The sequence below is a fragment of the Eutrigla gurnardus genome (assembly GCF_963514095.1).
Source record: "Eutrigla gurnardus genome assembly, chromosome: 12".
Lineage (NCBI taxonomy): Eukaryota > Metazoa > Chordata > Actinopteri > Perciformes > Triglidae > Eutrigla > Eutrigla gurnardus.
This window is the reverse complement of record NC_139926.1, coordinates 13,971,749-13,994,070: the sequence shown is the minus strand read 5'-3', so window position 1 is coordinate 13,994,070 and position 22,322 is coordinate 13,971,749. Positions and strand designations below refer to the sequence as shown.

The 22,322-nt window shown below is 45.8% G+C and overlaps 1 protein-coding gene across 6 annotated transcripts in view; it reads left to right on the top strand.

Annotated features, from left to right (window-relative positions):
* The first annotated feature begins 374 nt into the window (after positions 1–374).
* The window catches only part of epha3 (eph receptor A3), a 411,842-nt gene continuing 389,894 nt past the window's right edge, over positions 375–22,322 (top strand). For 3 of the 6 annotated variants that reach the window (XM_084022187.1, XM_084022189.1, XM_084022188.1), the window contains exons 1-3: positions 386–564; positions 7,864–7,928; positions 14,313–14,973. In XM_084022187.1, the coding sequence (XP_083878313.1) occupies positions 471–564; positions 7,864–7,928; positions 14,313–14,973 (820 nt within the window). In that variant the 5' untranslated portion in view covers positions 386–470. Of the gene's footprint in view, positions 565–7,863; positions 7,929–14,312; positions 14,974–22,322 lie in introns of all 6 variants that reach the window. The other 3 variants (XM_084022191.1, XM_084022184.1, XM_084022190.1) reach the window with 3 other exon arrangements.

Here is a 22,322-nt window from a genome sequence, read left to right as displayed (position 1 = left end):
GCGATACTCTGATGTGATAATAGGTCAATTATATTCTGTTCACGGTTCAACCAAATTGTATTGTTTAACTAACTTCCTGTTCGAATTGAGCATATTGAATTATAGGCCCCAGGAACATACGGCGCCCCCCTTTTATTCCTAACGCGTCTCCTTGTCCCTGCTCTCGATTTTAGGGAATTGGAATAAGTTTTGCATCGACTCGGCCTGTAAAAAAAAAAAAACAACCAAACAAAAAAAACGCTGAATAGTTGTCTTTCATGTCGAGAAGACGCGACGGGTCTAAAGTGACCTGTGGTGAACTTGAGCGCTTTGTTTTTTTCGCTGCCTGTCAGACTCTTTTGGACCCAGCGGAAAAGTGCTCCAACCGGAGGGAGACGGAGCAGGAGAGAGGGAGAGAAAGCTGAGTGGAGAGAAGACGCTCTCAGATCAGTCAGTGGCTTCATGGAGTTATGTACCTCTGATCCGCCGCCATGGATTGCAATCCGCGATCGCTCCTTTTCATTTTACCTCTTTTATTGTCCTGCGTTGCTCCCGCGTTTGCCGTCATCTACCCCCCCAATGAAGGTAAGTGAACTCTCGGGCTGCGGAGTGATACTGTGTGTGTGTTTGTGTGTGTGTGTGCGCCCGCCCGCGCGTGTGCGCGTGCCAACGCTGCTCTACGGCACACATCGCGGGCAGTGCGGCGCGCTCACCGCGGACTTGCTACTGTCCAAACATGATGGTGGTCAACAATGACAAGATGATCGAAAGCGCGCGCGGACGGGACGCCGGGATGTGAGCACGCGCACACAATAATTAGACAATAAACTTGAGAGAAGGTCCAAACAAGGCGAGCCTGATTTGGGGGGTAAATCTCGCGGACGGGAGGGGGGTAACGAGCTGTTTAAATGGCGATGAGTGGAGTGAGAGACGGCGAGACGGATCCACGAAGCGCACAGCGCGGAGTTGTTACGGGGCGAAGAGATGTCAAACTCCGGTTGGCGTTAATCCGGTTCCATCCACGGACCCATTCGGGGTGGACGAGCCCGGTTACACGCGTACAGTTCCGCCGATTTAAAGGCAATAAATAGGCTAGAAGATGAGCATAATCGCATTGTGCGTAATAAATCGCGGATGTCTGTTTCTGTGGCTCTGACCCGAATAAATCCCCAAACTCGCAGACTGCTCCGTAACGTCTACCGTATCAAGTTATATAATGACTGTTTTTGCAATTATATTTGAGTAGGACTTTTTATTAAATCCCCCCCCCCCCCAAAAGACCACTTAATTTCACGTATTTCCTGCGCAAATGTTAAACCGATTCTTTAGTGATTACAAGCATGTGGTTCTATTTTGATCATTTGATAATAAGGCAGAGCGATCCACTTTCAGCAGCCGCCTCTTCAAACCCGCTGAATCCGTCTCCTTCTTGCTCATTTGCTTAACTTTCTTCTTACTTCTTCTTCTTCTTCTTTTCGCCCCGCAGTAAATACTTGTCACTGTTTCGTAGCGTGGCTCGAAGAAAAACTGGAGAGACACGTGCGTGCTGAAGGTGCTCTGCCTTGTGTAAAGGTTGACGCTGCCCACGGGGAGGTGGACACACATTTGGGTCAAACTGTCTCAAGGGACTCAACTCACAATTGCAGTTATTCACTCTGAAAAAAAATAATTAAATAAATAAATACAAGGGGTGAATAAAATGACATATAGTGCTCCATGCCAGCAAGTAAAGAAGATATCGACATAGCTTTGAGTGATTTAAACCTTAATGCCAATAAAGCAATGAATTAAATCGGAATGATCCTTTAACAGGCGTAATCTACTCCACGGTGATTAAATGTTCAGGATCACAGGATCACGTTCCTGGTCCTGGTCGGCAGTGAAGAGACAGGAAGGAAGGAAGTAACTCATCCTGGTGTGGAAGGATGAGTTTGTTGGTCTGGAGGTCACGACGGCAGACTTCACTTAAAACCATCCAAATGGGAAAGTTGCCCAGAATAACCCAAATAAACATAGCTGTGTTTTTATTATTTATTTATTTTATTTTGCACCTGAACTGACCGATGACCAGACCACTGACGCTTGTTACGTTTCCATCTCTTAATTCCCTCCTAAACGTTTCTTTGTCAAAAAGTTCGTTAAGACGTTTAAACCTAGAATCTGAATTCGTCTTCTGATCGAAAACGTTGCTTTTAAATCGGCCAATCATCTGCGTGGTGCTAAGCGAGACATCCGAGCCAAGCCGAGAAAAAGGTGCACTTAAATAAAAGTTGACCGTGTCAAGGTCAACTAGGCCTGATCCGGACTTCACCGCCAACTGCAACTTTTATTTTGTTAACACTCTTATTCTACGATAGTAATGAGATGTAAAGCCGGGTGGGCATTTAGTAGCAGTGAAACCACATGAAAAACACACCGAACTGAAATAATATACAATATCTCTGCGGTGTGTGTGTGTGTGTGTGTGTGTGTGTGTGTGTGTGTGTGTGTGCGGAGAGAGAGAGAGAGAGAGAGAGAGAGAGAGAGAGAGAGAGCTCCTCAAAATGCGAAGTTTCAATATGAGAAACACGTCGGGCAATTTAAATTCACCTTTCCGAGACATAAATCTGCCAGAGAGTGTCAGTATCGAGCCGCTGCGTCTCCATATTGCAGCCTATAGAAATTAATACAGAATGCCATGCCGCAGATATGACCCTTATAACCGGATTGAAGGCATTTTGAACGAGCAGAGGGGATGTTTAACGGCGTGTTGGCGTAAATGGCTCGTCTTTGCTTTATCACTCTGATCATGCTCCACTTTACAGCCTCGGACTCCTCGTCTTAAATGCAGGGTAGAGGTGAAGGAAAGCAGATAATGAACGCGCACATTAAGTTCCAAACCCGCTGACCTGAAGCCCGCGTTTCTCCTCGTGGAATTAAAGTAAAGGACGCGGTAACTTTCAGACGTGGGACGGATTCACTTACTGCTTTGTAAAAGTCACTAAACGTGCCAATAGAGTGTGTATTCATTTTAATTACACGCATGTTTATTATGAGACGCGGTGACACACCTCAGCAGTTAGGATTCAGTCACTGTTGGCTGTTGTTGTTGTTGTAAAAGTGCGCAGGGAAGCTCTCGGAGTAAACAAGGGATGTTTGTAAACTCCGACACGGCCTTAAACGCATCTGATGTCAATTCACGGACCGATTTCTGCAGTTTATGTTAAATCAGCAAATTAGGAAATTAATTAAAGTCCATTTTGACAACGTGTAGACACTTTATAGGACTTTTCATCAACTATGGAATTAATTTATTTGTTACATGATGAGTAAGGAGAAGAAAAAAAAAATATGTTCATGGAAAACAGACCTCAACTTTGAACGGGAAGCTCAGAAACACGCCTTATTTTTTTTTTTTTTTATTATTTTCCTCAGAAGAGGTTTGGCTCTATTTCGTGTAATCTCCTGTCACATTAAACCTCCGCCGTTGGTTTTAAGAACAGCGTTTACACCGCGTGCCTTTCATCAGCTCCTAATGATCTTGTGTAGAACTTGGAAAAGTTGAGGAAGTTCCCCGAGAACGTCATTCGTGGCGCCGATTACTAACGTTGGCCGGATGTGAGACATATTGTTTGAACTATTTATTTCCATATGTAATCGAAAATTTAAAAAACACGTTGTTGATTGCCTTCAGTGCGGTGGTGCTGCGTGTCCCTGTGTGTGGGTGCGTGGTGTGATCTCGGCCCTGCTGAGGGGCGTCGGGAGGCCTCGGGTATTTTTAGCCGGCGGTGGGGAGGCTTGGCCCGGGGAGCCCGGCGCTGCAGTCCCGCTGGGACGAATGGGCGTTTGTGAGCGATGTTACCTTTCAGAGGTGCTGGAAATGTGCTTACACATGCCCCCTCGTTTAAAAATAAAACCCCCCTCTGCATACATTATAGGCCTTTATTTATATTTATGTGTGTGTGTGTGTGTGTGTGTGTGTGTGTGTGTGTGTGTGTGTGTGTGTGTGTGTGTGTGTGTGTGTGTGAGGTGAACATGGGGGTGCCATCTTCAAATCAACAGCATTTGTTTTAGGCTTCAGATTGAGATTGAGAAAAGGTGTGTAGATATAAGATTATACAGTGTGTGTGCAGGGGTGCGGTTTGCCTTTATGGCAGGTTAAGCCTGTGTGTTTGTGTGTTTGTGTATATTGTGTGCAGTAAGACATTAGTATAAGGCAGAAGGGTATATGAATAGAAAGAAAGAAAGAAAGAAAGAAAGAAAGAAAGAAAGAAAGAAGGAAGGAGGAATGGGGGCAGAGGGGTTGGGCAAGCAGCAGCAACATCAGACAGAGCGACTCTGCAGTTGAATAATTCATAATGGGAGGTGAACACTTCACCCTTTAACACAGACACAAGTCGCATTGCTTTGCCTGCACTGCGGCCTGCCAACCTCCACATGCACAGAGCTGCAGAGACAAAGCCCTCTCCGCCGCGTCGGCAACTAGACCGGCGGGGCGATATCACACAAACACGTGCAACTTTTTCGATTCCACTCCACCCCGAGCCGACTGACTTAGTCCAGATGGAGGGGTCTCGCGTTACTGATCAGGCCACACGTTGATTCGAGACCGCCGTCTCTTGACTGGCGGCTTCTTCGTCCATCCGTCGGGCGTTTTCGGCCCCGAGGGTTGCATTTCTACCCGCGTCTCATGAGAATCGGTTTTCATATCGTGTTTTTTACTGGGAGTCGGCCGTTGAATTCACGAGCGTGCTAGACAGTAACGCTTAACTTGGCTGTTGAATTATGAGAACATAGACATCAAAATAGCCCCCCCCCCCCCCCACCTGTAGATCTTAGCTCCAATGTTGCATGTTAATATTTCAACGTATATGCCAAGCGATAGTAGGTCACTAGTAGAAAAGAGAGAGAGAGAGACACACACACAGGGAGAGAGAGGGAGAGAGAGTTAGGCTACGTTGCTATGTGTGTGACAAGTCTCAAAATGTATTTGCAAAGTGCACATTAGGTTTCACTGTCTTGATGATACAGTGAACTCATCCTCACGGAGCTGCCTTCCCGTAGCGTGGAGTCTTCTCACGCCTCCGTTTTTATGTGTGCCGGTGTTTGATGGGGGCCTTATAGCTATGTGTTTATATATTTATATTTATTGATTCACCTGTTTCTACCTCTGCGATGTTGTGCTCCCCTCCCAGACAGGCTGGCTCAGTTTTTTTGCTATTAATACCCCTAGTTTCCCGTTCATGGGCGCTCCCTGATGGGGCAAGGGGGCTATATGCTTGGCTGACGCTAGCTCGCTAACCGACGGCGTGCGTGAGAGGGAGCGAGGAGAAAACATTCTGTGCTGCTGAGAGAGTGCAGCCTATGTGCAAACAGCATGTGCTGACACTTTTTATTTCCAGTGTGGACGTTGTGATCTATTCCATTTTTATCACAAAATACATGCGTTTTGGTGTGCGTTTGCTCCCGTAGAGTCGTCAGCAGGGGTGCATCCTTTGTTGTTATTTTGTCTTTTTCGTGACTAGTGTTCGCGGCTGCGTTTGTGTGTGTGTGTGTGTGGATGCTGATTTCCCCAGCCAAGTGCAGCTGGAGGGGGCTTTTTTTCTTTCTCTCTCTCTCTCTTCCCTCCTGCGATATGAGAGCCGTCTAATTTTCTGCTCTCAAATTCCTACGCTCGGCTCAATTTGAGTGGTGGGCTCGGCTCGTTGAGAAATGTAAATTGGAAGCAATGGCCCTGGATGCTGAGCTGCTATTATCTGACATGAACAGATAGCTTCATTAGACTCTAATAGGAATGTGTCTACTGCCACTCAACCGGCTGAGTGGCTTAGCCTGGCTACAGCTCAGGTGAGCCTCCATTCTGTAGCTTCTTGAGCCTGGAATTTGATAATAAGCCTCCCTTCTGTGTGTGTGTGTATGTTCCTTTCTGTGCTTTCCCTTTCAGGCTTTTTTTTTTTTGCCATACTGGCTGATAGTAATCAGACTTGCCTGAAGATAATGATGATTTCTTTGTTTTATTCTAGTGTGAAACAACAATTAGATCACAGAGCGGCAAAATCACTTTCCCCTGCAAATATAGTCCATGCTGCTGGTGAAGGGTACATTTTGCTTTGACTAAAATAGTTTTCACAGCACCACAGCGGCCCTCTATGACCCACAAATACTCTCTCTGGGCTGTCTTCGGAGATGTGTGTACACTCTTGCTTGCCGAAGCTTTCCAATGGGAGAGTACAGGGAGATTGTATTCCTCATATTTTCACAGTGAATAGAGTTACAGCTGCAGGGCCCGACTGCACTGTACCGCTGCTTGGCTTTGTTGTGTATGCGTGTGCTCGTTGGGTTAAGTGTGTGTGTGTGTGTCGAGCTGTGGACTGATTTGCTCTCTGGATGAGAAGGAGGCTGAGTCAGTTTCAGGAAGCGACCATGGTGGGACTGTATTGTTCTACCATCTGTTTACAGCTGATTATTCATCCTCCACTTCTACACGCAGGTCATTTAGTCTGCTTGCTATTAATCGCAGCAACATGTCGTTTTTTTTCCTTCTGTTTTTATGATGATTTAAAAGTCAAATTGTGGCACAGCACACATAATTGAATTACTTAATCATTTTTATGATTTGGGTTTTGGGAGAGAAAAAAAAGCAATTTTAGAAAACAAAGTCAGTTTGAACATCCCCCTTTAACAACGGTTGTGTCGCCATTTGTCACGCACCCTCTAGATTTATTTGTTCATTTCACACTAAAATAAAGCTTGGTATAAGTTTCCTCTGTGTGTAAATGGGATGGAAAAGAAAGGAAATTTAACCTCAAAATACAATTCAAAATAAATATATTGCCAACTTATATTTCCGTCAGTTTTACTGTAGCCACATAAACGGTTGCTTTCAGTGATTTTTCTTTTCTTTTCGTTTTATTTTGAAGTGCTCAACAAGCTGTATTTAGCTATTGTTTCTTGATTGACGCCAAACAGAATCCGGTGCCAAAATGCAGTGCCAGTTTGAAGTGGGGAAATCCATACAGCACAAGGCTGCCTTAACATTCCCAACTCCATATGTCACGGCTCATGCTGACAGTTGTGCTCGATGACAATAATTCACACCGCAGCCGCATGTGTACATACTAAGAATAGAAGATGCAGCTCATTTCTTCTGTGCTGGAAGGACGATACGATATGTCCGAGTTGATTTCGCCAAAATGTGAACATTGGCTGCTAAATCTGTTCATGTGTGCTGAAAAGTTAACCCGCACTGATCGCATCATGACGCCGAGCACCTTCACGCACTGACACGGCTGCTGCTTTGGCACCGTGAAGTTCACCATAGGCCCCGAAGCCTTAACTAGCACCATCGCACCAGCGGGGCTCCTTGTCTGATGTGTCATATTCTTTCCATTAGACACAGATTTCCCTCTCTGCATTTGAGTTTCTGTTTGGAATGAATTCTTGGCATAAAATTGTATGTTTCGTTATATTTTGCTTTCAGTGAGGCCCGCCTCTGAAACTAGCGATCGCATCTGAATTCAGATTTGATGCAATTCCTGCTTCCAATACCCCCGGAGGTGTGTTATGTGGTTACGTATGACGGGAGGGGGGGTCACATGGGTCAAAACCATGAGACTTACTACATATTTCTACGACTGCTACTTCAGGATATCTGTGTTGCAGCCAAATACTGCTTTGATGCTTGACCCAGCAAGACAAGAAAGCCGACTCTCACTGTTGGTCAGCGAAGTAGTGTGTGTGTGTGTGTGTGTGTGTGTGGCAGCTGAGTAAATAAAGTCACGATCAGTGCTGGAGGTTGGTGATCCATCCGGTGGGATTAGATGAAGGCTAATTGGGGCTAACAAGGACTAGACACTCATATGTTCTCTTTGTTTCCCCTCTCTCTCTTTCTCTTCCTCGCCACAGTCAACCTGTTAGACTCCAAAGCAAGCCAAGGGGAGTTAGGATGGATTTCCTACCCATCGCACGGGGTGAGTACGCTAACATTTTACCCACATCATGTCTCAGTGTGTTTATGTTTGGACGGGCAGATCCACCGACGTGAACTGGATGTTGGATTCGACCCCCACGCCACAGGAAAATCAGGATTTCCAAACTCCCGTGGCTCTCACTATGTTATGCTGACCCGATGAGCCAAGTTCAGATTAACCCACTTTTCTTTAGACGTTTTTTTTTTTTTCTCCATTCTTCGCCTCGCAAGGTTAAAGGTTAAGCTTTTGGAACTTGCCATATGGTCAAGATGCTTAAGGGAAAATGCACTGTGCGTGTGTTTGTGTATTCGAGTGTGCATGTATTTAAAGGAAGATTTAAGGCATTAAAGGATTTGAGGTTGTAGAAACCAAAGCATCCACACAAGATAGTTGATAAGCCCCCTTTATGGTAAATATTACATCGACAATGTTGTTCTCCACTGAAGTACCTCATTCTGTCTGTCACACATCCTGTAGTTACTAGTGTCTTAATACCAATTGTTCAATCTTGTGAGCGTTAATTATGAACGAAAACATTCTGGATTTGGCCTCTTTTAACCATCAGATACTTTCAATCTCCGTATAACAATCATCTAAAAGATGTATTTTTGTGCTACATATTTTTTTTTCTACATCAACAAAACAATACGATTACATGTGAGAATTGTAGCTTCCAGTTCCGTACCTTTGAAAATATAAATATATAAATAATTCTCCGCAGCCTCATCTATCAGCCTCTCTCTGCTACCACAGTCCCTCCAGTGGGCTCTCATTCAGTGTTTATTTGTCTAGCTAGTTAGACTACTGTGCCTCGGGGCTGGCCCACTGACACACACACACACACACACACACACACGCTATGTTTCCCCGTTTTTACTTTATTAAGTGTTAGAATTACTCCTTGGCAGTGGTTTAAGGTAATCCGGTCATTTGTTCCGTGGAGCTGCCAAACCTTGTTTCCCTCGGCCATATACAGCGCTGGCATCGTCGGAGCGCTTACTTTCTCCATGAGGTCGAACCACGAAAAGAAAGATTACCCAAAGGAAAAAAGTGCAGCAGGCTGTTTAAAATGCACTTAAGTCCAAAGACGATTGCAGGCTACGGGACAATTGCGTGACCATGTCAAGCGGAGGGTTGATGATTGATTGCTGAGGATTGATTTCCGTGCCGATAGAAGTCGTTGAACCGTAGGAAAATGCGCGCCCGTTTATATCGGGGGGCTCGATTCCAACGCCGGACGCTGGAATGTGCCACGGAGGTTACTCTGCGCAAGCGAGCTCTGCTTTCTTTCATGTTGTTTGCTTTGAACGAGTTCACGAGGAAAGTGTGTGGTTATACGGTTCGTGAAAAAAAAAGCTGCAGGAATGGAAGCCAATGTCATTTTCAAATGAGAATGACTCCAGAGAGAGAGGAAAGAGAGAGAGGGACAGAGAGAGAGAGAGAGAGAGAGAGAGAGAGAGAGAGAGAGAGAGAGAGAGGCGAAAGGGATGAGAGGAAGAAAGAGAAAGATGGAGAGGGGGAAGGACAGGAAAGGATGAGAGAGAGAGATATTGCTGATGATCAAGTCCTCAAGGTGAATCATCTGTAATTACTCACGTCATCCACTGACTGCGCTCCGATAAGCAGCCTGCCCTGGGAGACTGCTGCTCACAAATGATTTCTCATAATGTGGCAGTGGCACTGAGCCCTCACACACACACACACACACACACAAACACTCATTCGCAGTGATGGAGAGGCCGTGGCTATTGGCCAACCGAGACACACCGCGCTCCGGTCAGAACAAATTAAGAGCTTAGCCTCCCCAGGATGTTCACTCCGGAGCCACCGGCGAGACCCCGATGAAGTGTGTGTGAGCGTGCGAGCGCTTGTGTGTCGGCGAGGCCGTGCGTGCGATCCAGATACACTGTTATCTGTCTGGGAGGCAGGCTGATTGCTGAGAAGTGTCCAGGGGGCTTAGTCCTTCACAAGACTAAAGAGTGTTAAAGATTACATTCTCGTGTGCCTTGAAAGCATTCTTCAGCAACAAACCAACACCCAAGACACGGACTGTGCATACAAAATAGAAATAATGGGCACATGCAGAGTGGAGTCCATTTTTTTTTTCATAGAAACCAAGAGGGGATACATTGCTGTGTTTTTTGCTCGGACGTGATTCGTTCATTATTAGTTGTTAATCCCAATGTGCAAATTTGATTTGTTCACCTGAAATGTGCGAACATTTAAGTTAAATAAAGTAAATGAAACCAATACATGCTTCACATCAGGGCACCGAAGGGCTCTTAAAGCCCCCTATGCACCGCTCCCACCGCATCTGCGAAATCAGCCTGACCTGCATAAAAAAAAGAGAGAGAGAGAGAGAGAGAGAGTACGGAGAAAAGCCCATCCATAAACGGGGATTACCAGAGAGGGTCCAGCAAGGAGGAGGATGAAGTATAGAAGTGTGTTAGTGGTTCCTTTCTTCCTGGTGAGACCAGCTGATGCAAATCCTCTGACTGACAGCAAGCAGATAGCATGACAACGTATTCAAAATGCACCTGTTCGTACAAGAAAAAATGTGAAAATGTTCCCCAAAAACAACAAGAAAAATATTACTCTATAGCGTAATTAAAAAGAGCACAAACAAACAAAAACATCCCACTGGTGTAGCCATCGCACCTCTCAGTGTTATGAACGCGTTGCAGACGCGGCTCCTTGGAATTGATTGAAAATTCACCGCTTGCAGCATCCTTCAGCGATTGTTGCTCATGTGTCCTTGAGCAAAGCATAAACAGGGCTTAGTAGGGCAAGGCTCGGAGCTGTCACAAGCAGGGAGAAGGGAAGACGGGGAGTGTGCATTCAGGTTTCCCTTTGGTAAGGCCGGCTGATGAAATGTCCTCTGACTGATATGCTGCAGTTGTCGTGTCTGTGACCCCGCTGACCTCCAACGGAGCCCACGAGCTCTGCACTTGTTGTGGACGCTCCAGTTTTTAGATTTACCCCCTCTCCAGCTGGACGTGGTAAAAACGCTCCACATGAACTCCTCTTTCCACGATATATATATAGCATCTGAGTGGGAGTAGAGGAGGCTGATTCTTCCTTCAACGCAACCAGTCTGGGTATAAATGCATTGTTACCCTATACTGGTCCATTAACTCCCATTGACCCGCGTCTCTCTGAAGTGGAGTGCTGACTCGGTGACTCCGAGGCGTGCCTGTTGCTGTTGGTTGTAATGTCGTGAGCGGATCGGGTTACCGCACCCCGTTTTACTGTCCCTTAAGTCGCTTCGCCTACCTACAGCACAGATCAGAGGAAACCAGGGGCGAGATCGCACTAAACTGTGGCCCAAATGTGACCGTGAGGGGTCGGGGTCAGAGGTCACAAGGACCGGTGTAGGGTGCTCGTGTTGTTATATATCAATTAGAGGGCAGGGAGAGGGGAATTGTGTCCCCCCCCCATCCCCCCCATTGAGAGACCTTTATTTATCCTGGTCGGCACACAACCACTTCCACACTCGCTGCCATACTATATACACACCTGAGTGTAAATAGTCACATTGGTTGTTCCGCCCGGGTTGAAATAGTATTGTTGGCTTCTGACACCTGGACGCTAATAGCATTTGACCTATTTATTTCCCCGCTCCCTCTTCCTCCTTGTCAAGTGAAGGACAGAAAACAAGCCCTTGGTGAGCAAACCCAGGGAAGTGATTCAAGGTTGTTCATTCCTATGATGTAATGTTTTGGGAAGGCGGGGGGGGGGCTAGCTCCATGTAAGAGATGCTATCCTCCAGAGGAAGCATCCTCACGTCATGGCGAAGGTCTCATTTACTTTGGCAGAGATTCGCTTAAAGTCAAGTCATCTACTCGGGAATAGGATATAGCATGCCTGACACACACACACACACACACACACACACACACACACACACACACACACACAACAGATGTATACACACACCTGGGTTTGATTTTGAACCCTGTCTGTGTTTGTGTTCGGCAAACTTTATACCCCTCCCAAAGACAGCTTTAAAGCAGAGAGCAATCACTCGTGGTCGTTTTGGATTAAGCTCAGTTTGCATCATATTGGTGGACATGAAAGTAAATACAGGGATAAGACATAAATGACATACATCCTGCAGCTCTTATAGACATCTGCATACAGAAACCAGAGTAGGCACACACACACACACACACACACACACACACACACACACACACACACACACACACACAAACACGCATACAGAAACATCAATACACAGACGTTCACAACATGAGCAGCACAAAAGGGGCAACGAGTGAAACATCGATCACGTTCAAACACGCACACTGCTACAACATTGAATATTTCACATTTTTAAATGGTCACGTTGCTATCCACTCTATTGTGTTACAACAACGATACGCCACAACTTGTAACTAAATTCAAAATGTCCAAACAACCCTGTCAAATACTTTTTTGAAGGAATTGTAATTGTATTAAAGAAGAAGTTCCACATTTGGTCAGGTTCAGAGAGACTAACTAGATTAGGTTCGGAAAAGATTCAGGTTTTTCGTCAAATATAGTAACACATCCTACCAATAGACCAACTTGATTCTCTTATCATGACCAAGTGCTTTATATAATGTGACTGATGCTTTCATATCATTACCCTCATGTAAGTCCACGGTCTTCTCACACATAATGTCCTCAGCCCTTGTCTTCTGTGGTATCAAAGTCCATCACCAAATCCTGTTTGCGTGTCACCACGTCATTATGTCTACATTTATTTAAGCCAAGCTATTAAACCCGAGAGCAAAGTGAGGTGAAATGTTAAGTTTAGCCTCACCTCTTTGTATTCAACCCTACTCAGTGGCTACTTGCCCTTGTTATTGTTAGACCTATAGAGAGCTTGGTGCTCGGATGAATGAGGTGAGGCCAAGGAAAGCATGACGAGGGAGACTAAACACCAATGGAATCTCTCGCCTCAATTTATCTCCCCCTCTCTCTTCACACAGCCTTTTTTCAGCTCTTTCTCTTTTACTTTTTCTACCTTTTCCGTTCATTCTTCTCTCTCTCGTGGGTGTTTCATTAAATTGACTGAGAGATGAAAAGCAAGTGGCCATCCTTCAGCCTGAGAGCTCCCTGAGCACCACGCACTCGTAGATATGCTTTACGCCGCCACACAAAAACCATGTAATAGAGAAGCCCCACTTTCTTAGCTCGTCATTAATTTCCGTGTTGAGGCTGAAAGCACCTGCTGTGTCCGCCAGCTACGGGACTTTAAACACTTCACATGAGCCTTTTGTGAATGTATATGTGTGTGCGGGTTTATGTTTCCATTAATGCTTTTGCGAAAGGAGCGATAATTCAGTTTCCACTTACCCGGAAAACTTTTTTTTTTTTTTTCTCTCTCTGAAGAAAGCAATGCTCATTCAGGCATGCCACCATTCTGAATCTTCATGGACTGGAGAGAAGAAAAAAAAAATACAAAAAAACCCAATCCATTTACGCATTTAGGGCCTATTTGTTCTAATGAATGTCATTTTAACCACAATGAGCCCAGTGTTTCAGGTGTTTGCCCATTCATCATCGCTCCGATTCAGTGTCGATTCACCCGGACAGCGAAGCCCCAAAAGCGCATGATCAATGAGTCTGCCCGCTGTGTTTGAATTCAAAGGAATGACCCCGCTTTCTTTTTCTCCTCTCCTCTCATTGCTTTCTCCCAGTGGAGGGAAAATGTAAGATAGACACGAACGCCCCTGGTATACACTCACATCTGTCTATACTTCGTAGCTTCTTTTTTTTCCTTTTTTTTTTTCATAGTGGATTCAGCACGTTTCCTTTTTCGTAACAGTAGTACTGTGATGCAAATAACCAGCAGCTTGAACGTCCTCACTTGTAGAGATGTTAGTAAAAAAAAAGGGTGGAAAAAACACACTATAGGATTTTGCTAATATTTAAGTCATTAAGCAGCTTCATATAAATGTGTTGTATGTGTTTTGAGACGGGAAATCACACTTTGTGGTTTTTCTCTGAGACGTTTTCACAGTGCTCGAAAAGAATTTGGCTCAGGCAGCAAGTTTGCTTTTAATTAATTTGAGTCATTTACGAGAGATCTGGTAGTGTGATTTTTCACCCTTGAGTGTTTATTAGATGCTTAGTATTCAGCAAGAGTCAATGTGAATCTAAATAATTCATCTGTAAATGCTTACAGGGTGGAGATAACTTTATTTTTCTCTCTGCTATCCACCCCTCCTTTCCTCTTCCCTCCTTCTCTCGCTCCAAACTCTCCCTTCCTCTTTGTTTTACCGAATCGCTTTCATCACTTCTTCATTTTGTCTTCCCTTATAATGCCCCCCCCACCCCCCATCCCCTCCCACACTATTTCTCTTTTCCACCTCTCCTTCTCTCCGTCTTTTTCAGTGGGAGGAGATCAGTGGGGTGGATGAGCACTACACCCCCATCAGGACCTTCCAGGTCTGCAACGTGATGGAGTACAGCCAGAACAACTGGCTTCGCACCAACTGGATCCCTCGCCAGTCGGCCCAGAAGATCTACGTGGAGCTGAAGTTCACGCTGAGGGACTGCAACTCCATCCCGCTGGTCTTGGGCACCTGCAAGGAGACCTTCAACCTCCTCTACATGGAGACGGAGGACGACCAGGGAAGCCACTTCAGAGAGCACCAGTTCACCAAGATCGACACCATCGCCGCCGACGAGAGTTTCACCCAGATGGACCTCGGCGACCGCATCCTCAAGCTCAACACCGAGGTGCGAGAGGTCGGCCCCTTGAGAATGAAAGGCTTCTACCTGGCGTTCCAGGACGTGGGCGCCTGCGTGGCATTAGTGTCCGTGCGGGTTTACTTTAAGAAGTGCCCGCACACCGTGAGGAATCTGGCCTCTTTCCCCGACACGGTGCCCATGGACTCCCAGTCGCTGGTGGAGGTCAAAGGCCTGTGCGTCAACCATTCCAAGGAGGAGGAGCCTCCGCGAATGTACTGCAGCACGGAGGGGGAGTGGCTCGTACCTATTGGGAAGTGTCTGTGCAACGCGGGGTACGAGGAGAGAACCAACACCTGCCAAAGTAAGACGGCTCTCTCATACTCACTTTCTTTGTCCCCCTTCTTTTTTTTTTTATGCCCTCATTTTAAAATGCTGTGTGATATAATGCAACGTTTTCCAAGGCTGCGATGTGTGCAAATTGTTTGATGAGAAGACCATGACACTTCATATCTGTCAGCCCAGAACCTTTAATGTCTGATGCTCAACCCCTGTGTGTGTGTGTGTGTGTGTGTGTGTGGGACACTTTCAAAAGAACTCCAGAGTCCCACAGTGTAGCCGGACAGTTGTGCACGGGCATTTCCCCACATGTGTGCGATGCGTTATCCAGGTCTTTGAGCCGCATGCTCCAGCCTGCAGTAGTTCAATAGTAATATGCTGCGTGACACATCTTTAGCTACGGGAAGATCTTAACCAGAGTAGCAGGGATGGGACTGATAACCCAGAAGAAAGGAGTGGGCTGGAGTGGGCGGTGAATAATGGAATAGCTGCAGTGATGGTTGTGGGTGTTGGTGGAGTCATGAGTGGGCAGATATTGGAGTCTGGAGATACTCGATCTCACCCCCAAAAAGTCGGTTGTCGCCTTGGAGGTGGTTGCAAAAGCCCCAAAAGTATACGTCTGCCTGCCTGGCTTTTGCCTTTTATTTTTAGACTGCCTGCGACATCATCATCATCTTCATCACACATGGTTTTCAGGGCGATTTATATGAGTTGTAGCCAGCCAGGTTATTTGAAAACATTTTTTTTTGTTGGCTCTTGGTGCTACAGAACAGGGACTGCGCATTGCTCTGTGAAACTCCCGTCACCTGAGGGTTGGACTAGCAGATGCTGCTGTCTGCCACGCAACTTGTTTATTGATTCCATTGTCCCTCGACTGTCCTCGTTCCTCTTCGTTTCACTTTATTTCACCTCACCTGCTTAGGCGGTAAACGAATGACGCCCCACGGTAACTTTAACATCCCCCCCGGGATCCAGCAACCGGTGGGTTCAAAGGTTAAGTGTCACACTGGGCCTTTCATCTCAGCACATAACATCCCGGTGTGATTAAAACTCACAACCTAGAGGGTTATACACTTCCCAAAAGTGTACACACACATAACAGATAATTTTGCAGAATGACATTTCCTGTGTGTGGCTCCTGCAAGATGTTATTGCTTAACAAATACGTTATATGCAAAAGCACAATTTTTAAACACCACGGTTTATAACGTAAAATAACAGAAGTGGTTTATACTTGCTTACTTCATGCTCGACTATGACATATTTCTGTATATTATGTTTGACCATGCCAAAGGGGAAACTGCTGAGACAGTAGCTTTAGCTGCGTTTGCCACAAATCCCCGACTTCTCTTTGTTGTGACTGGTTTCTGTGGTCCGTATCCTACTGGATGAGCTCCTCTTTTCTCAGTTTGAGCAAGCTGCTCGCTCTAGGAGCCCGATGTAGAATCTGTTTTTTTGAAAGCAGCCACCTCTGCACTGCAGCTGTTCCAACCGTGGCTTTAAAGCAAAAAGAGCGTTGGGAGATTGGAGAAAAAGCCGTTCGTCTTCAGCCCCTCTTAGTAGCTATTTGTTGTAACCGGCCCTGAGTGCTCCCATGTTCATCAACTCTCTCCTCTCCAGAGTCATGCCCAGTGTTAATTAAAGATCAAAGGCAGTCTCCCAGGTCAAGCCCCTGCTGTCAGGGCCAAGGGAGGGTTTGTTCCCGGGGCTGTGGACTGAAGACGAGCCCGCCTCACCCTCCAGATGGGAGGAGAAACTTTTTTTTTGGAACTGTCATATGTGCAAAATGGGGAAGATGTAGAAATGTCGGCGAAAATATTAAACACGATGAGCTTAATGTTCTGGTTGGACCTGTGAAGAGGTGTTGAAGACCTTACAAGTCATTAGAATAGCTTTTGGAAGTGTCCTGGTCTATATGGTATTTCCAAATCTTTATCCAATTTATATGAAAAACTAAAGGAAAATAACATGGTGTTAACATTTAATACAACATGTCGGCTGCTTTTTATTCACTAATTTAGCCTCTGCTCTAAATGTGAAAGGACAAAAGTCGTAGATATAAGAAGGGGACACTATGTCGACAAATGGCAGACCCCCGTCCCCCTTTTTGTACCACCCTCCTTTCACTTCCTGTCTCTCTGTGAATTGTGTGAATGTTTGGATGTATTTGACAATCTCTTATTAGTTTCAGAGAGGTCTAATGGACTCTAATAAGGTCTTATGTTACCCTGGAGTGGGACAGCTGCACCAACAGGCCCCCGCAGCCCCCCGCGTGCAGCCGTCGGGGGGCCCCAGCGTGCAGCTTGCTCTCCAGGCCCTCGGTGTTAACAGATAGATGAGTGCATGCGGACGAGGTCACCATACAGACAGATAGTGAGAGAGATGAAAACACATTTACAGCGCTTCCAGCCAGATAAAACAGATTGAAACAGATGTCTAAACCATGCTTTATCAACTATTTACATGTCACGGACACAAACTGGGCCCCAAACCCACTTGGTCGTATTTGACTCCATCGGGGTGTTGATTTATTTTTAAATCAGCCGCACATGGGAAAGAAAACGCACATTAATGATCGGATATCTCTTCCCTACATCGTTGTTTCTCTAAACGGAGTAATTATGGAATTCTTCTGAGACCACATGAATAATATAGTAATTACGGTAAACATGCAGGCTTAACAGGGGTTGGGTAGATTAAAGACCCCGAGTTTGGATTGGTTGTTGTTGTATGGGACATCTGAATCAGATGGTGGATGGAGCACCTTCACTGAATATTTCATGCTTTGTTTTCTCTGACTGAATGCCTCGAAGCAGCGTCTGCCGTTTACCGAAGTCTTTCCTATGAGTGTGTGTGTGTGTGTGTGTGTGTGTGTGTGTGAGTGAGAGAGGAAATGAGAGGGAGCGGGAGAGCAGTTGCTGTTGTTTACACAGACTCCGAAGTGTGTTTAAGGGCTTTAATAGAATACACTCTAGTATTAGACTGTCATTATCTTGCTGGCTGTGTGTGTGTGTGTGTGTGTGTGTGTGTGTGTGTGTGTGTGTGCATACAGCCAGAAATGTTTGCGAAAGTGGGGATGTTTTTTCAGTGGCGCCTTCAAAAGAACGCACAAACTGTCTGGGTTTGGCAATGGGACACCCTGCGCGAGCTGCTGTTATTAGAGAGTGTGTGTGTGTGTGTGGTTGATGGCTGTGTTACATATCTCACAGGACGCAGTGTGTATCGCCGCGAGCATATTTTGATGTTTCATCACATCTTATCAGAGCAGATGTCATCGGATCTTTTGTCAGCGGGTAACGCCGTGAGTGGGCGCGGCGTCTCTTCAGACTGTACGGGGCGAATGGGAGCGTCACTCATCATCTGGATTACTGTATGTTTTTTTGCGAGCGGGCTTTCGGCCCTTTCCGCGGAGAATGTGAGGCCAGATCTAATCTCGCTAAGTCGCTCTTTCATCCGTCATTAGAACGGACTGGAGCAGGTGAACTCGCTCGTATCTACCATCAGTGTGAAATTCCTGCAACCCTAATTTGATCCTAAAACAGCAAACGGATGTCTGTCTGTCGAGCTTGAGTGTGTGCGTGTGTGTGTGTGTGTGTGTGTGTGTGTTGCGAATGCAAGCAGCTGTTCTCCCGTACATTGCGGAGAGCCCCAGGTTTACATTCTTGCCGGATTTATCAAGACACACAATCCTCAGACTTGCCAGTGCTATAATGCTTATTATAATTACACATATACAGTAAATCCATAGATGCAGACGCACTAAAGCGTACTTGAGGCTGCGTTGCTGGTTTTGCATGGATTACTTACCATATATAAGAGGAAGGAGAGAGACTTAAATTCATGCTATCTCGCCAAGTTTTAAGGTACTTTTAAGTACCTAATTTCCCGGATTTTCTAATCGATGATTGAGAACCGATTTGTTTTCGGTGACAGCATTTCCAAACAGCATGCGCCTCCCTCTCCTTGTTTACTTCCTCCGTCTCTCTCCACTCGCCCCTGTGGCCGCCGGTTCAAAGCCCCACTGTGCGTCTCACGTCGAGTGTTTTACATCACTCTTCGCTCTCTTGCTCAAGTGATTTAACTGCTGCCCTCGTGCATGGACATGCTCGCCTTTCAAGCAGACACATTATGCATCTTTCATTGGCTTTGTCACGCGAAGCTGACCGATGACACGCTCAAGCCCCGGTCTCCACGATGACTCGGCAACCATTCGACAATGAGTCAAATGTAATTTTTTACTCTCATTGTCTCGGTCTGGGTTGAGGCAATATGGTGGAGGTCCACAGCAGCTGGTGAAGAAGCTCATTTGCATTCAGCTTGCAATAAAGGAAGCCACATACGTTGAGGAGTGGTCAGACCACTGATACTAGTAAATACTGAACACACACAAGTAGGGAGATAGGGGACTCCACAGGGAAGCCATTGTCCCCCCAGTTTCTGCTGGATATGCTTGTGTGACAATGTTTTGGAGTATCTCTGCCCCCTTGTGTTCACAAATCATTTCAATGCGACACACTGTTTGATTTAAAAGGCTGCTATCCAATGAAACCTAAGATTTGCAGTGAATGTTTTGCAAACATATTCAAGGTGGGATTCAAATAATTTTGCACGCCACGTCTATGGTCTTTTTTTTTCACAAGATGAATAAAACACATTTTGGGCTTTGGGTATTTTGACCAAAGACCCATCAAGGCCAATTAACAAAAGCAGAAGAGATCCAGCGGCGCTGCAGAAGCCCCACAACTATGCTTCCATTTTCCTTCTCGTTTTTCTCATCACCCACATTGTTTTTTTGTGTGTGTTTTTTTTTTTCTGCCAGACTGTTGAGGCTGAGCTGTGAATTCACGGAGCTATTGGCTCTCCTCTGGTCCCTCGGCAGAACTCTGTTTGTTTGCGTTGGCCAGCCCGGCTCTCCGAAAGAACACATCGGAACACCACATCCCCTAAATCACAGCGACAGAATTTCTAATTCAGCAACAATATACTTCACAGAATATTTTTATTGTCTTCTTTTGTTTCCAAATATGGTTTTTCCATTATTATATGAGCATCTTTGTATTGTTCCCTTTATTTATCCAGTTCACAGAGTCCTCTTAGCCATTGTTCCTTTTTTTCCATCGGCCCCCTGCTACGCATCATGTTCCGACGTTTCACACATTCACTATGGGAGATGCACTGTTGGCCTGTTTCTGTTGGCCGTTAATTTCCTTGTTGTGGGGCACCTCCATAGTTGTTGTTGAGACTGTGTAACTCTTTTACTTCCGCCCTACACATTTCCAAATCCAATCCAGACAATCACATCAGTTCATGCTGTCCTGTGTGAGTGTGTGTGTGTGTGTGCGTGTGTGTTTGGATGAATGAAGTGTTATACTGTACATAGCTCTGCTCTAACACTACTGTTCCATTGCATCAGTCTCCTCCACTCCTGTCAGTTTAGTTTAGCGTGGAGGCTTTCTCTGCCGCAGCCTTTTGGCTGTGCATTGCTTGGCGTTTCGCCTTTTTGGAGCTGAAAGGAAGAGCAGAGGCTAGAAGAAAGGACAAGCCCTGGATTGAGTGCTCCAGCGAGGAAAAAGGTCTTGAATTATGATGTTAACACTACACTATACAACATTTGCTGCATGTAAAATTATACCCTTATAAAAATTATAGTTTTTTTTTTTTTTATTACTGAAATCATAGCATTTTCTTCCAGAGTTGCTTGCGCGTCCGAAGTGGCAACAGAGCGTTCTCTCCAAAGAAAGTCGATGGCAGAAACTTTTCTGGAATATATATTATAGTCCACACCTTCTTTTTTTTTTAATATAGTTCACACTGTTTCCATCGCAGGCCAAATGTTCAGTAGTACTAGTGGAAGTACTGTTTGACTTTTTGAGGATCCTCTATAACCTTCATGTGCAAAAAACTAAAAATAAACAATCTGAGCTAATTAAAGCATGCTGAGAAGCCTGCAGCATCCATACTGACTCCAAAATACAGCAGCTCCAAGGGGACTGGAGGGAGGCGAAGAGAAGAAGGGAGAGGGGGAGAGAGGGAGAGAGAGAGAGAGAGAGAGAGAGAGAGAGAGAGAGAGAGAGAGAGAGAGAGAGAGAGAGAGAATATAGTACTAATGAGCTGGAGACCAAAGGCAGGATTTACTCACTAAGCAAGGAAACAGTAATGTTGTATATGCACACTGTATGTGTGTGTGTGTGTGTGTGTGTGTGTGTGTGTGATATAGAGATGGAGCACATCCAAATGTCCATCCATTGCTGTACATAGAGACTGAAAGACTACATGAACGTGTGTCTGTTTGTTTTTCAGTCTGAAATCAATGTCTACCTGTGTATCTCTGTGTGTGTGTGTGTGTGTGTGTGTGTGTGTGTGTGTGGTTTTGTGTGTGTGTGTGTGTGTTTCTGGCATGAACGGCTGAGGAGGAGCCCTGTAGCCAAAGGTTTGTTCATTCGTGGTATTATTGCCTGTTTGCTTTTCTCTTTATGGGCCTTCCAGTGTAGGCTGGGGGGTGGCGGGTGAGCCCATCACCCCGGGGCCCTGGTGCTGTTGTGACTTCAAAGCTGTTGGTAACCACAGGCTCAGGAATTCAACTTAACACACACAGGCAAATACACCCACACGCATGCACGCACACACACACACACCCACGCCCAACCAGGGCTATGCCAGAAATGGAGGGATGGATAGATGGAGTGTTTATTTGTTGGAGAGGCCCATGCCAGTTGACAAGAGCACTTTGCAGTGGTCAGTCTTTGTGTGTGTGTGTGTGTGTGTGTGTGTGTGTGTGTGTGTGTGTGTGTGTGTGTGTGTGTGTGTGTGTGTGTGTGTGTGTGTTTTTTTTTTTTTTTTACTGTACACGGAGATATGCAGTATGCAAAAAATAAGAATATGTGGAGATGTGTATGTATGAGCTTCCGTGCATTTCCACACATGTAGCCGGCAGGGGGGCGTGGCTTAACTCTGACAGATGATCACTGTGGGACTCCTGACATTACTGATGTGTGCGTACATGTGGACGGGCAAGGACAGAGGGACGGACGCAGCGGGACACGTCCTCTTTGACAGACACAGTGGATGTGTAGATACACATGTATTGTAACAGGAGGGAATAGGGTGGGGTGGTGGGGTGGGGGGTAGTTGGACAGGGGAGTCGCTCCATCACTCCTGATGGATGAGAGGGAGCAAGCTGGAGAGGGAGGTGGAAGAGGGAGGAGAAGGGGGGAGGTGAAGGCATGAGACAAAGAAAGCAAGCTGTCACTAGGATGTAGCCCCCTGCTGAAAACTCTTTGGCGCATGAATGCCTGTTTTGTGATTTGTAACTTTATCGCTATCAATTTAACATCCACAGAGGCTGACATGTCTCTTTTTAAAATGTATTATTTT